Consider the following 17,531-nt stretch of genomic DNA (forward strand, 5'->3'; position numbering starts at 1 on the left):
TAGAGTGCCAATATAGTCAAGAAAACAAAAATCAATATACCCGTACCAACAACTGTACCATCTTTTGGTTGCATTCCGATTGACAGTATATATATCAAATATTTATTTTTATCCTGCTTATAAATCTCATGCATATTTAACTACATCATAAGTTCATCATATTTTATTGAACGACTGACTGCAGATTTCAACAAGATCACAAGTGACAAAGGTACGATTTCATGACAAAAATCTGTCGTCTTTGTCAAAATTCGGAAAATAAATGGATATTTTAAGAAGGAATGCTTTTTGCCGTGAGCGGTAAATAGAGCTTTCAAGCTGTGGTTAAGCTAAACGAGACCCTTCCATCAATCATTTTTAAGAATAATCCCATCTTTGATGCATACCTAATGTTTTATCGCAATGGTTGAATAAGATGGATTAGTTGAGTTCATAAAGGAAATTGTACAAAATGCTTGATAACTCGGAGCATTTAAATGAAATAAGGTGATTTTTGGGAAATTTACAGGAAAAAAATTCTTGGTCTTTATTTTTTTGTTCATTGTTTTCGTGGTTTTCGGGAAATAAACAATGAAAAAATTGATTCGCTGAAAATAATTTTGACTCCATATATTTTTAATTTACCGCATGGATGATAATCGGGAAATGAACAATAAAAAAAAATTACGTTGAAAATAATTAAAGCCCTCTATTTTTTAATTTATTGTATTGGTGATATTTGAGAAATGACAATAAAAAAGAATATTCGTTAAAAATAATTTAAATTCTTTTTTTATTTTATTTTATTGAATTGGTGTTATTCAGTAATTAAACAATAAATGAATAGATTCGCTGAAAATACTTTAAACAATTTACTCTTTTACAATAGCAACTAGATGCCAAGGATATACAGTTTTATAGTATTTAAAATAATTATAAAAATACCTTTCTTTTTTTGGTTTAGCAAAAAAATAAAGGAAATCAAAGGTTAAAAAAATCAATAAGTAGGTTGATTTTTCTTTGGGTACATCATCAGATTGGGTGGTCAAAGTAGACAACTCAGGTACGTCATTTCCGTACTTTCAACTAATCTTTTTTTTAAACAAAGTTTTAAGTAACAATATAAATAAATATTCAGTTTTTGAGTTTCGACCGGCGATTTTTCATCAAGCCTGCCACTAAAGTCTATTTAGGAAAATATTTTGGAAAATAAAATACTTAAAAACCAAACTGTCTCGTTTCCTTTTCTACAGAACAAGTAAATCCATCGCCATTGATATAGCAGCGCCAATAAAGTACGAAGGATATTTATTTATTACAAAATTTATTTATTTATTTACACATACAAAATATTGCAATAAACTTTGTCAATTTGTAAAATTTTGTACGTAACTACTTTTACTATATAACTGATGGATCTCTTTTGAGATTGATTTTCAATAAAACGTTCTTTACCTATTATCAAAAGTTTCTTCATTTGATCTTCAAGTACCATAAAATAAAGTATTGCCCGATCAATTCAAGCATTTGACATATAAAAGTCTGGTTAACCACTTATCCAAAAATTTATGCGAATCGATGCCATATAAGGCTTTCAATATCCTAGATAAATCAGAATAACAGAAATAGTCATACAAATCTGGACAAAGAATCTACGCTTTATGTAACTTCTTACCGCAGGATATTGCTGCTTTATTCTCTTCCTACAAGGATACACGTAGATTCATTTTTCTTAAAGAACGTTGTACTGAGTTATTTACTAACGATAGAATATTTCAACTTTAGCAATCTAAATTAGTTTATATTTTTTTGACTAAGTATTAAAATACGTACTGTTGTAAACCTTGAAATATATGAAATAATATTTCTTATATTTCAAGGTTTTAACTACATACAAATACAGGGTGGGGTGCAGTTAATTCCTTATTTGAAACTTTGGCTACAAAGTGAGAGTTACTCCTAGAGTGCGTTAATATAGCGCGTTCAAAAGCAAGGGATCTATTTTTTTGTTGGGATCAATTAAGTGTAATTCATGTCATGGACAAACGAGGACCGTGCGTTTGCCGTGGAGGCCTACTTTTCCTTGGGCCGTTCTGTCATCGGAATTTAGCATGCATTTGAGAAACAATTTAATATCGCGCCCGTAGGTTGTGTGTCTGATCGTTAATCGATTTGTTTGTGGGTGGACACAATCAGAGATACTTTTTAGTAGTGAGTAGAAAGAACCTAATGGATCTTCGATGTCAGCCCCACCATGGCCACATGTGTTTTTTCTTTAATTTATTTTATATTTAAAAAATATATATATATTTTATAATTGATTATGTTGACTTTAAAATAATATTCTCTCATTGTATCATATTTTTGAAAAGGATACGAATAAAACAATGGATATCTGAGAGGGTGAAACATTTCACTTACGTTAGTGAAAGCCTAAGTAGATGATTCCTCTAAGGAATAAAAAAGACCTTTGAGCCATCTACGAGATTGACGCATGTACGAGAAAAGGAATTCCTTTACAATTGTCGTGCGAATACGAATATTAAAAATCACAAAAATGAAAACTCACAAATATTAAATTCAGATGTCTGAAATACGAGATATACATTTTTTTCTTTTTATGAAGGGCATTTTTTAAAATATAATTATTTCAGTTGGTTTACTTTGAAACATATATATGATATATCTGTATACGTATTATACGGGACACAATACATTTGATACAGAATGTTTTATATATTTGTTAACAAGAAGCCCTTTCAATACAAATGAATAGATATTTTTGAGTCACATCTTTTGTTTTGTACAGAAAACAATATTTCTTTAATAAATATAAATTATTCTCCCTGCTACTATTAAATAAAATTTAAAATAAAAAAAAATATATATGGTAAGTCACTCCAGCCGTAAAAATATATTTTTAACATGTTTCAATTATTGTTTTTCAACGTGTATTAATAATAATAAAAAAAATACTCACATCTTCAGAATAAAAATACTTGATTACTTAAAAATAAACCAGCCTCACCGCACAGTTGAAAGTCAAACAGTTTATTCAAACGGACAAAGCAGAAAACAAATATTTACTTTTCTGGGGAAAACAAAGAAAAAATTCCAACAATATAACAGACAGTCGTAAATTTAAATGAGCGTCGGAATCGACGCCAGTAAGAAATAGTCCATTTTAATAATGACACTTTTTTTTTTAATTTGCATACCTTTCTCGTAAAAATATCCATAAATGTTTCTTTTAAATCACAACAAGAGTTATAATAAGAAAAAATTGTACCTCTTGGTTATTTAAACATTTTTTAATCTCTCAATGATTTGTGTAATACAGGTCACACACTTTATGCATTATCAGTACAAAAAATCACGTTGAAGTATCACCACGTATAACGAAAATTATCTTATATATCTTATTTTATAAAAGTAGAATTTCTTATATATCAATTCACTTCATTGTATGTCATACTAACCGGACCTAATACAGGGATTTAATATCCACCAAAACATTGTTGCACATGATATCTTGATAATTATTCAAACAATGAGTTTCATATTATTTGTACTATTGATTATAATACTTAGAAATACTTCAGCATTTTTTGTTTTAAGATATTCTGTAATCTTCAATTTATTGTTTTGACAAATACTTCTGAAATCTACGGTAAAATCCTTGGAATTAAAATCCAATGGTCGAACGATCCATATCACCGTGTGTGTTTTTTTTATGTTTACCTGAAACAATTTATTCAATTCACTCCAACAACTGCGTGCCTCAACTGTGTGGAAGCAATACAGCAATTAAAATCTGCATTCATATGATTATTTCACACACACACACACACACACACACTCACCCCAACCAACATAACTTTCATAAGAATAGCATTATCGAAGGATTTTTTTAATTGGCCATAGTTTTGTTAATTAATGTTGTATAATATATTGTTTTGGCTGTAAAAATCCCAAATAAAATAAAATAAAATAAAATTATTTACGCTACGATTCGCGCAGTCGATCAGTGAATATGCGACTGACTGCACGGCGATTATCGTAAGCTCTGCATTATTATAACGTACCTACCATATTTCTATGAATTTTTAGGTTATTTAAAAACCACCCTTCGGGCGTTTGTGCACTACACGAAATCTTACCGTCCGGCACTTTAGTTGGCGTGACAAAACGGATGATTGGCTTGGATTGGTTTGTGCTTTTGTCCATCTTCCTTTACATCTGTGCTCTTGATCGGTGCGTGATCATGTTACGCGTAAATTCCATTACGCTAAACTATCGTAGTCGCCTTTATTTAAAAAAAAAACCGGATTGTTATACGGGAAAATTCCGTGTAGTGCACAAGCGCTCTTCGGAGCATGCATAATTTTCAGACATTTTGAGCGAGGAAAGTAAACAACAGTAATTTTTATTTTGGGCAATTTTTGGACAGTTTATTTTGGTCACTAGCAACCTTCTACGTAGATCTGTCACCGATCGTTACAATAGATTATAAATACATATTCCACTTCATTACAATATTTAAAATACAATTTAAATATTGTTAAGTATTTTAATTAAAAATTAGATTTTTTGAGTTACCTTGTACGGCATAGTTGACCTAAGCCGGTTGATAAATTTTACCTGGAAGTGAGGCTATATTTAATTCTGGGGTAAAGGATACAATTCAATTATTACGTTATAAGGTACACACATGGTTGTTTGAAACACACACTTGCTCCATTAGTTTGCTTCCTAATTAATTTGATTAGAGATAATTACGTAGGTTCACTTTAATTTAATTGTCCCACAATACGTACTTAAGGTAAGTTCTGTACATTGGGTTCTTATTTGTACCCCTGAATGGGATAATCTCGTTGGTTCCTTGATTAAATTTATAATCATTGTTATGACTATTAGTAGGTCTGTTGTACATAATTCGAGTAATTACAATAGTTCAAATTCTAATCTCAAGGGTTTATTGATAATAGTTAGATATTACCTCAAATTAGTATTGTTGAGTGCTAGGTTTAATTAGTATCTAAATAAAGCATATCTTATAACAACGACAACTCCTATAAATCACTAATAGCAGGAGAAGTAACTATTATTTCAATGAATGATTTGTTCCAACCGTTTTTAAATTTATGGTTTACTTGGAGAATACTACTTTTAATAAAATTCAAAAACGGTAAAAGCCTTTTTCATTGATTGATTCGGCAATTTGTGGTTATATCCATCCATTTATATTTAATAAAATAACAACTTTAATGTTTTTTCCACATAAACTTTATTTTACCAGCGACCGGGTTTAGTTGCAACCGACATCATCAGACTGGGTGATGATGTCGATTACGACAAAAACAGATCACTGGTCAAATAAAATTTGTGTTAAAAAATATATACAAACTGTTATTTTATTATATAAAATGTAGTTCCTCCAAGAAATGTCAGTAAAAAACTAACATACATTTTTCCTTTAAGTTTTACTTGGTATATATCATTTTTTTCTTAAAATTGATTGATACGGAATGTTTTGAAATACGTGTCAAAGTAAATTTAAAAAAATGTGATATTTATAAAAACTCTTAATTAAAAATGGAAATATATTACCACAAAGTGACTGCCAAACAATAAATGAAAAAGTTTTCCTATTTTTGAAATCCAAATACGCATAAATGTATCTCATGATGCTGTTTGTTTAAGTTTATGGCAACAATCTGTGGTTGATTTGAGAAAGCTTTTATATCCTAGCTGGGTTATTTTATATAATAGAAAACACCTGAAAACATGATTTTTCATTTTCATGATTTCACCAGATTATTTTGTTCACAGCATTTTTGGGCGTGTCCAAATCCTTGTTTACAAATCTGGAATTCTAGAAGAGTTATTTCTACATGTAAAAATAGATTCTTTATACAGAAACCCAGATTTGTAAACAAGGATTTGAACGCACCCAAAAATGTTGCCAATAATATCATGTAGTCCTGCTACTAGATGGAAACCTCATGGATACAAATTAAATTGATGCAAATTCTCGTCGAATTCACCCTTGTTAGGTATACCTCTAATATAAATGTTATCCAACAGGTCAAGGGAGAGATTTATTGTAGGCAAAGGGATAGTTGTGGGAACCAGAGGGTGTGAGCAGTTACCACCAAGTCCTGAATAAGCAGACGAGGAGGGTACATTGGACAAGAACACGTCATTCGGTAGATAAATTGAATATTACCGAAACCGTTCATTTACATAATAATTCACAATATTTTAATTGAACCCAAATCTGTGTTTACAAATTATGAGTTGTACCCACTAAGGAGTTATAAAAAAGTTAATTGATGGATTAAAACATAGATAAATAATAATATTAAAATTAATTTGGACGTTTGGATTTTTTTCGTGCAAACCGTACACTTAATTCAGTAATACTATGTATTTTTGATCGTAAATAGTAAAAAAGAATAATATAACAAATATATTTTATATTTGAAGCACTAACATTGTGATTTTCCATTTCATAATTAAAATGTAACTTTGTTTTAAAATCACTATAAATATTTAATTATAACATAATTAAAGTCCGTTATTAAATATGTTTCCAATCACTCATTATCTCTGATCCCTTTTGACCGTGACTGCCAATCAACACAAAAAAATAGACCACTTGAGATCGTCCTAAGCTTCTATACCTAACCATCAAAATATTTTGAATATTGTTTAGTAGATAGTATTTTAGTATTAATCAGATTTGATAAAAAAGCTGTTACCTTCAAAACCGGTAGACAATATTATGTTACAATAAAATATTTAAAGTGATTTAAAATAAAGTTACATTTCAATTATAAGATAACGAATATTTATACAGACCCATCATATCAGCAACCTGCTCTTTTGATTTCTGTGGCCAACATAAAAAAGTTTAATAGTGACTAAACTTTAATTCAATAATTCAAAGGAGATAAGTTATATTCATTAATTGATTCTTTTAAAATATTTTGTATATTGAAAGCATTGTTTAAAAGTTTGTAGTATGGTTATATAGCATAATCCCAATCATTCATCTTTTTTTTTGTGTAATACCACTTAAAAACTTTTCTTCATGACTATCGATTTCGGAATAACCAATGGTCGAGTTTTTAACTAGTATTATCATTACAATGAATGATTAGTAGAGTTTTTTAAATTATTTAAAAAGAGAAAATTAGTTAAAATAATATTTATTTTCCGAATCGAAAATTTATCATTTCAACTGCAGGTTGACCTGATGATAAAATGATTATTTCGAAACCAATAGTCGTGAAGTAAAGTTAGTAGTATCACAGAAAGTAAGTGATGAATGATAAGGAGAGTGTTTTATTTTGATGAAACAAAACAAGAAAAATTTATTAAAAAAAAATAAAAATCAAGTTGAAAATTTATAATACTTTAGAAAAATCATTATCTCAAATAAGATAATGCAATAATTATTTGATAAACATAATTTTTTCAAATTAAATAAATTTAAAAAAAATAAGACAAGGGCGTTAATTAAAATAAAAAAATATTCAAAGGACAAAAAATACTAATTTTTCTTCTGAGTAAACCCGTATTGTTTGTTGATAAGTGTCAACAAATGCTTTGAAGTGTTTTCTTCAAATGTCTTAAATTTCGCGACGGCAATTATGTACAATTATTCATTAATTTAAAAAGACATTTTTTCGGTGAAGCAAATTTCCAAATTATCATCTCATTAAGGTGAATAAATTTCCAAATTAAAATTCTGAGAAATACAAGATTCATGAAGAATAGCGGAGCCACTTTAGAATCGCAAATTTGATAATAAACTTCGGTGACCATAAATACGATGGGACTGCGCGAGACTTTTCTCATTACGCTCATACGTGAGCGCCTTTTTCTTGAATAACTATGTCGCCTTAATCGGGTTTCCCCTCACAGAAAATCGTATATTGCACGATACCTATGTGTGAAATTTAGTGCAAATGGGAAAGCGAAGTGGTGTGAAAATATATACAAGATAGAAAAATACGAAAACAAATTATTGTATTTATTCAATTTTTTCATCGAAATGAGAAGGCACCCATTGAATATTTACGTGCCTAAGTAGTTACATTGATACAAAAGATATAGGTACCTACCTACCTATTAATATTTGTGTATAAATTGTTAAATCAAATACAGATTTTTTCAGTCTACTAAGTTGTATTTTATTCTTAAAAAAACCCATAAAAATTACTATTGTGACAATTGTTTCGCCTAGTTATGGCATTTTTAAACGAATGCGCATCGTTTCGAAACGAACGTTTTCGTTTGAAAATGCAATAACTAGGCGAAAAAATCGCCACAATATTTATTTCTATGTGTTTTTTTAACAATAAAATATAACTTGGTAGACTCTAAAAGTCTGTGTTTGATTTAACAATAAATACATAAGTAAATCAAAATGGAGTTGTACAAATTAAACGATAAACCTATTTTTAAGATTCAATCGTATATTTGATTTATAAATTAAATCAACAAATCAGAAAGATTTGTAGAGATGGTTTGGCCGCGTGAATCGAATGAGTGAAGGAAGAACGGTAAAACAAATTAATGAGGAGAATGTTGTTTGAAAACGGAAGCTGAGAAAGATTGAGAAAAACTTGGCATGATCAAGTATTTCAAATACTTGAGAGTGGTCAGAACGTGAGACGGAATAAATACATCACTACTTAACGTTATATGTTAATTCCCTTATTTCATTTCACCCTAAAAATACCGCGGATTTGCGATCAAAGATTTGGACAGACTCAAAATATTGTTCTATTATTGTATTGTATAATATACGTTTTTGTTAACAAATTATGGCAAACAAAGTTTTGCATCCGGAATAAACAAAAAATGTTTTCATTTTACCAATTAACGTCTCTTTTGAAAATGATGCCAGTGAAAAAATACAGAGTTTTTTTGGATTTCTTTAAAGTCATTAATTTCTACCTACCATTTCTACCCGTTGAACACGATTCAGTAAATGTAACGAACTCCTTAAATAAAAGAGTAAAAAATTGTTCATCTTTTGAGTCAAAGGCCCTATTTTAACAGCTCCTCAAAGGAGATAAAAAATGACAATTTTTGAGATTGTTTTTACATCCTAAATTCATTTTGAGCTAAAGTTTATTTGAAACCTCTTTTTTTTTTAAAAAAAGGAAAGGATTGGTGAAGTTTATTTGATTTGAAGATCTCACGTGAGATGTCTGAATCAAATAAAATATTTTCAATTTAAAATTGATGATATAAGATTTTCCGGATTTCTTATGTATCTTAAAATTCAATGTCCTATATATTTACAACTTGTCATTGAAAAATAGAGTATTTGGTGTAAAACATAAAATTAATATAAAAAAAACAGTTATATTTAAAGGTTTTTTTACTGATGAGGTGCGAACTATTCTATGTGTGAGGTGTGAATACTAAGTTCTCTTCAGAAGATTAAAGATTACAGATCACAGTTTATTAATTTTAAGTTTTTATGGACTATCCAGCGTCTCGCACTCGCGGTTGACGGTCTGGTAGAGTTAATTTTGTTTGTTGAGGTACATACTTGAAACTGAGTGACGGGATTTTAAAAATAATAAAAAAACAAAACTTTTCTTAACGGGACACTTCTAAAAAAATGGTGGTGGTTTAACAAACTTGTATTTATTTAGATGGACATTGACAAGAATATTAGAACCTTTACATGTAAATTCCACAGTAACATCTGGATACAATTTTATTTTGTTTCAGTTCATAAAACGAAAACAACAAAAAATACTTTGCACAAGAAGTCTGCCTGGAAGCTTAGATGCTTCCGTATCAGATCTGGGTATGCGGCGGAACAGCTTTCAAAATTCTAAATAGAAAACACGAATTTCAATATTTCAATGATGAAGTGAAATTATACTTTTTTAATTATTTCATTTTATTACGAGCTTTAAGTTTGCTAAAAAACTTTATAAAAAGTTAATAACGTTATAACGTAAATCAAAGTTAAGCATATTCGACATGTGAACGGTGAAATCTTGTTAACTTCATGATATTTCAGCCAGATTTCTCCGCAGCTGGATAAAATCTCTCCGAATAATGTATTTGGCGCTAATCAAGAACCAAGCAGTAGAAGAATTTGTAAATCACACCTGCTTTTAAAAGCTTCTGGATTGAACGAATATCTATTGTTCCCAAACAGTGAACGCTCCCAATAAATTCAATTTATTGAACTTGAATATAAATTATTATTGCAGAGCGGTTTATATTTGTGGGATATGAATAATTCATACCCACAATTAAATGTAACCAAAACAACGAGTGCTTTTCCCTATTTAGCATTTCACGGATTTCGCAAATCAACAAAAATTTCTCTCATAAATTGATTTTCTCATTTAACTTTCAAATAACTTTATAAATAAAAATGTAAATGTCCGTTTCTTCAAAATCTTCAATCTGTTGGAGCCCTTGGTTGCAAACTCTTTCTACCACCGATTGGTATGGAGAAGTCGTGTGTTCTTTGAAATCTAAAAAAAATCCAGTAGGTACTTATTGTGTATATAACTCGTGAATAAATTTTGTCTAGACAGTCACCAGTCTGATTATTATATTAGTAACAATAAATATATGGAAAAAACTGCTTACTTTTTATTTTATTATTTTTTAAATAATCTTTTAAAATCTTTTAAAAATAATCTATCAAAAATATCAATTCAAAACATAAGTCTAAAAAGTTGTGTTTATTATTAATTTATGCTCTACTTATTTACTGACATCTCAACAAGATGAAGAAGAATATGGAAGTCTGGGCATTTACGGGGCTTACGACCGTCATAGGTTGGTTTAAGTGATCACTTTACACACGTGTAACATTCTTTGTTGAGATGTAAAAAAATAACATGAATAACAACTTCTATAATTGGAGATAACCCAGATTTGTGAACAAGTATTTGGACACACTCAAAAAGTTTTGTTTTACTTGGTAAAAACTAATATTTCATGAAATCTATTGTGACATATGTTTCGATGTATTTCGAAAATTGTGTTTACATCAATAAACTGAAAAGTTATCTTGTATTTTCCATATTATTTTTTGACATCTCATCAAAGATGAAGAAGAATATGGAAGTCTGGGCATTTACGGGGCTGACAACCGTCATAGGCTGGTTTAAGTGATCACTTTACACGCGTGTAATATTCACCATCTCATTTTCGTCTCACCAATAGATGCATCTAGAGAAGTTCTAGTGATTCATGAACAAGGTTTCTAAATTGGTTCATATATATGGAACTTTCAAGAATTTTAGTAGTGTGGTTGTCAATAATGGGTAGATTTGGTGAATGTTACACGTGTGTAAAGTGATCACTTAAACCAGCCCATGAAGGTCGTCAGCCCCGTTAATGCCCAGCCTTTTTATATTTTTCTTCATCTTTGATGAAATGTCAAAAAATAATACGATAAATAACTCCAATAATTGGAGATAATCCAGATTTGTGAACAAGTATTTGGATACACTCATTATGTTTTATCTTGTATTTTTATATTTAAATAGCTTATACTCGTAAGTATATTAAATGGCGCTACTGTCCGAGGCTGGGTATGTCTGCGCCAATTTACCGAAGCAATAACTCGCAATTTATTGGAAACTGCACCGGATCTAAATGAAAAATGCTTTCAATACCAGAGAAATGCAATAAATCGTAACACAATCCCTACTCTCACCGCTTTATTGATGACCAATTTATTCACTGAAAAATGAAACCGGGTTTTGAATACTTTACAAAGAGGTATCCTGATATTCTTACATCCATGTTGAAATTATCACATTTTGAGTGTGTCCGAATACTTGTTCACAACTCTGGATTATCTTCAATAAGGAATATTTTTTTCATTATTTTTTGACATCTCAATAAGATGAAGAAAAATACCTATGGTGAGATAGAAAAAGCTTTTTATTGACCAAAAAATACAAATGAAAGAGATTCTGCTTAATAAAAAGCGTCTTTTATTTCACCATAGATGTCTCTAGTGAAATTCTAGTGAATTTAAGCACCATGTATCGTATGTGAATAGTAAATATATATTTTATTTATTGTTTCGGCATAAACTTTGTGGTAAGACATGTTACAATAATTAAAGAAAACACTTTGTTTTTTACCACTTGAGTTTTATTGTAGACTACATGTTTCAGAAGTTAAACTTCCATCATTCAGGTCTGTATAATAACTAAAATATAAAATATAAAATTGTTCTATAAATAAGGAATTAATATTCCCCTCAGTAACTCAAATTATAATCGTGAATTAAACACAATTAAACTAATACCAAAAAACAACGGGTATAATAGCGCGCTAATAGATAAAATGTTAAAAAATAAAATTTAAAATAATTTAACCAAAAAATACATATATTCAGCTCATAATAATGATTCAATAAAAAATAAATCTTGGCGAAAAATTTTATATACGGGTTCAATAACTAAAAATATTTCAAAAATCTTACCCTCCCATATACAACCTGCATATTATACAAATAATAATTTACATAAAATCCTCGATAACTCAAAATCTAAAATTGATTTATTACAAAAAAGTGGTGTTTATGAAATTTCGTGTGGAGATTGTGATAGAAAATATATTGGCCAAACTGCGAGAAATTTGAAGATTAGAATTAAAGAACATCATAGCGGTCTTGTTAGTAATTATTTTTCGGAATTTGCAAATCATATAATAGATACTAATCACTCATTTCACTCTCATAAATTAAAATTATTACACCTTGTTCCATATAAAGGCCAAATTATGAATTATCTTGAAAATTTAGAAATACAAAAAAACCTGAATTCTAATAATAATTTATTAAATAATATATTGTTTCAAAATTCTTCGCCATTGCTTTCAATTTTTCCTTTGTTTTCAAACTCCGTTCCTTGACTAACCCCTTCCCCTTACTTTCCCCTCTCCTTATTTATAGAAAAATTTTATATTTTATATTTTAGTTATTATACAGACCTGAATGATGGAAGTTTAACTTCTGAAACATGTAGTCTTTAATAAAAACTCAAGTGGTAAAAAACAAAGTGTTTTCTTTAATTATAGTAAATATATATACATAGAATTTCCAATTTTTTTTAATTAGTGTGGATTTCAATCAAAGGTAGAATTGGTAAATAAATACGTGTGTAAAGTGATAACTTGAACCAGCCTATGACGAACGTAAGCCCCGTAAATAACCAAACATCAATATTCTTCTTCATCTATGTTGAGATGACAAAAAATAATATTTAAATATCACATTATAGGTGTCTCATATTAAGATAAATCATCAATTGTTGTTTTTGTGAAAACAAGTCAGAGCATCTCAGGGTTTACTACTTGACATTTGGCTGGATTAAGTAATCACTTTTTGCACTTGTTCAAACGTTCACCATTCGGCCCATTATTAAACATAGAACGCCAGGCTACTCTTGCAAACACTATTCTCCTCTTCCACATTCAGCATCTCCTCATATATACCCGCCAAATATTTCGACTCTAACCTGACTGCTTTCAAGTATTTGGCAAACCTGATTTTGCCAAGTTCTCCTTGGTCTTCTGCTTAATTTTCTAAATACATCAGCCTTTCAAAATTGGTTTGCCTTTATTCCCTCACTCATTCGTTCCCCACATTCAAACCATCTCAACACACCTTTCTTAAATTTATCAATAATGCTGATATTAAGTTTTGCATTATTTCCTTCGAACATCCATCATACATCTTTTTGCTGCACATTCGTCTGAGGGATCGCATTTTGACTGTATTTAGTCTATATTCATCTTTCACCAACTCTTTGCTTCACTTCTATACACAAAGGTTGGAGCCAGGAATCCTATGTGTACTACCAGTTTAGCTTTCGGTGCTATGTTTTTTTTTCTATAACTGATTTCAGTGCAAAATTCACTCTCCTTTCTTTATTTTAATTAATCTTTTTACCCCTTTAAAATAACCTTCCTGATAAAATACTTCCCCATAAGATTTATATTAATATGCAAAACCATCGACCTGTTCCATAATTTTCCCATTCATTTAACATTTAAAATTTAATTTATCCAATGACTTGTTGATTTTCACATTTAACATAAGCAACAGTTCGTATTTCAGTAAGTTTATTATTTTACTTCGGAAACATGCAAACATATTTCTGCAATTTTCATATATTTTTATTATGTTATGTTCGAAATCTTATAAACCTAAAAAAGTAATTCTATTCCCTGTCCTTTCCTTTTCTTCATTTCCTATCACTGCCATCTCCTTTTCTCTTTATCTCATCCTTGTCTCATGTCTCTTCCTTTATATTGACCTCTCTTATGTATAGTTGTGAAGAACTATAATTGGTACTCATGATTTTATTTTTTGTATTCTGTATGTATCATATATTGTAACTGTTGTTCTTCCTTCCAATAAAATAAAAATAAAAATTACATATATTTTTTTTTTAAATAATAAAAATAAAAACACTTGAATAAATCACTTTATTGGGTTTTATTTATAAAAACGACTTTTTTCGAAAACACAATTTTAATTTTAATTTTTAACAGCAAATGAAAACATGTGTAATTTTCCGAAACTAGTTGTAAATATAAATAAAACTCATTAAAGTGGTATATTCAAGTGCTTAATTAAAACAAATATATTTACATGTCATTCCACAAAGTTAATGTCGAATCAAAAAATAATATCATTTTTTTATTCATTTCCCTATGAAGTAAATACATTTTAAACCTTATTTAATAAGAAGAAATTTATCTTTATTACGTTTGAGCATTGGAAATTGCACTGACTGATTCAACGTTGGGAGAAAATAGATCAATCAGAAATACAGAATGAAAATTCTTAGTCAAACAGTTTTATGTCAATACTTTTAGAGTTACCAAGCCAAAGAATCCAGACACCATTGAATATTATTAATCAGGCGATGTAAAATATATCAATATAAAGCTACTGAAACTTTATATAGTATGTAATAAGAAAAAAATGTATGTTATTTCTTTTGTGATTCATGAAAGACTTTTATTTAAATCATGGATTTAAAAAAAAAATTACTAACCATCCCGCCACTTCCCCGCAGGGGTAGGCAGAGAGAAAAGAACGCCACACCACTCTGTCCTTGCAAGCATTCTTTGCCTCTTCCACGTTCATGCATCTCCTCATACATTCCCGCCGATTGTTTCGACTCCTAACCTGACCACTTTCTACTATTATCGTATTTGGCATACTTGACGTTTTTTCGGTACTCCTCTGCTCCTTTTTCCAACAACATTCACCTCATAAATTTGTTTTACCGTTCTTTCCTCACTCATTCGTTCTACATGTCCAAACCATCTCAACACATCTTTCTTAATTTTATCGATAATGCTTGTCTCAGCTTTGCATTCATCCTTATTTCACTATTCGAACATCTATCAACCATCATTTTATCGCATATTCTTCTGAAAGATCGCATTTCGACTGCATTTAGTCTATTTTCATCCTTCTTTTGCCAACTCCATGGTTCACTTACAAACATTAGGGTCGGAACCAAGACTCCGTTGTGTACTGCCAGTTTAGTTTTGGCTGATAGGTTTTTATCGTGGATTTAAAAATAATAAAAACACACTTTGAACATTGTACTACAGTATTACAAGCAGACCACCTTTGGCCAAAGTTCTTTTATCATAAAAATCATCAAATTACAACATTTTATTATATTTGTATATCTTTATGAAAGAGGTGATGAAATCTATTGTTATTTAAATATTGGATATATACCTTTATTTCCGAATGATTTTTCAATTATATTGAAAAAGGAAAATGAAATGAAAATACATTTGCGAATACGATCGATTGTCCATATGCGTAGTATTGTGATTACCGCGTTTGATTACAACTATGGAAATCTCGGTTTCGATTCCCAGGGACGTCAAAATAATAAGGTTTTTTACTGTAAAATTTCTATGATATTATCGTTTTCAGATACCCGAAGCATGGAAAATGCCTTCATATAATTGATGATCAAACAATAAATAATTTGTAAAATTACTGTTTATTAAAATAATAAGCCTGTATATCAGATTTGACTATAAGGTACAGGACAACCTGTTGCCCTAATTGCAATGGAATCAACCGTCAATTTAATGCAATGTTAAGTTGATCATAAATTATATGAAGGCATTTTCCATCGGGCTTTAAAGAAATGAAGAGAATAATATTTTTCTGCCAAAAATGACAACTTATGTAATCATATGGACTCACCTGAGGAAGACTTAGTATGGCGCTCAGGATCCACATAAAGATTAGGAGACTAGTTCCTCTTCTCGCCGTCGAAAGACTCTTCATCGGATATCTAACCGCCACGAAGCGGTCAACTCCTATCAGCACTAGCACGAATGTACTCAGATACAAGCTGAACATCTGAATGAACTTGAACAGCTTGCAAGCCGCGTTCCCGGCCAGCCACTGGACCGTGTAGCTCCACGCCGCCTCCCCAGCCAGGCAAAACACTGTCACGAACAAGTCCGCCACCGAAAGTTGAAGGATCAGGCTGTATATCGCGCTACAGGATGTCCTAGAAAACCTCCTAGCTTTCTGACTCCGCCGGATACTGACAATGGTAGCCAAGTTTCCTATTAAGGAAAGTACGGCGAGAACGCTAAGAACTATCACTTTTATCCATTTTCCATAGCTCAGTTGCGGGGCATGTTCTAAACAAGAAAAGTTTGTTCCATTTATATTCCACTGTCTGTTCGGATTGTATTTGCTAAGGGTAATATTCACCCCCATACTCTCGCATACTTCGATCGGGTAAACAACGTCAGTTGCATCCATCTTTGCGATTCGACAAATATCACATAATGCCAATATTAATAATCTTGCAATATTTCAAACTATCCTATTTATATTACACAACATTAAAGACATTTTTCACGAGTCATGCACATTGCGAGGTATTCGAGAAACTTGTTGTTAAATTAATATTACATGCCACAAAATTCTTAACACATACACAATTTCTTAAGCAACGGTACATCATTTTGTTTTCATTTTAATCCTTATTTATTTTCACATTTTCTTCGAAGACGCTCCGAAGTTGAAGTAACATCAACAGTGAAGATTAAACCTGAAACGAAAAATAACAATTTAAATTTTCAGCACAGAAAAACAGACTCAACTATCATTGTACTTTTGAAAGAAATTGGTATGAAAACTTCGTTCTTATGATTTGGTAATCTTACATTTCTTGGTTAAAAATGTGCATTTTTTTCAATGATAAGATATAATTCGCACATTAAGAGTTTAAAGCATTCATTATTTTTGTATTCAATTTATACGACACAACAATGTACGTTTTTGTATTAACATAAACATGATATATCGAAAACAATGTATGGTAAATATTGTTTTGTTACTAATCAAAAAAATATAAAAGATTATTTGGAAACAACCAAACATTTGCTTTAAAGCTATTTTTGGACTGGGATGAGATGTTTTGCTTAGAAGTATTTTTTTGTTAAATTGTTTTGTTTTGCTGGAAAGTGAT

At 30.0% G+C, this 17,531-nt stretch overlaps 1 protein-coding gene across 2 annotated transcripts in view; it reads right to left on the minus strand.

The window, feature by feature from the left end:
• Positions 1-17,112, minus strand: part of CrzR (corazonin receptor) — a 100,184-nt gene extending 83,072 nt beyond the window's left edge. Inside the window, exon 1 of one of the 2 annotated variants that reach the window (XM_088274698.1) lies at positions 16,247-17,112. In XM_088274698.1, the coding sequence (XP_088130824.1) occupies positions 16,247-16,819 (573 nt within the window). In that variant the 5' untranslated portion in view covers positions 16,820-17,112. The remainder of the gene's footprint in view (positions 1-16,246) is intronic. The other variant, XM_088274699.1, reaches the window with a different exon arrangement.
• Positions 17,113-17,531: the final 419 nt, after the last annotated feature.

Source organism: Brachycentrus maculatus, unplaced genomic scaffold, assembly GCF_059751285.1.
Source record: "Brachycentrus maculatus isolate JH-2025_06_01 unplaced genomic scaffold, ASM5975128v1 h1tg000708l, whole genome shotgun sequence".
NCBI lineage: Eukaryota > Metazoa > Arthropoda > Insecta > Trichoptera > Brachycentridae > Brachycentrus > Brachycentrus maculatus.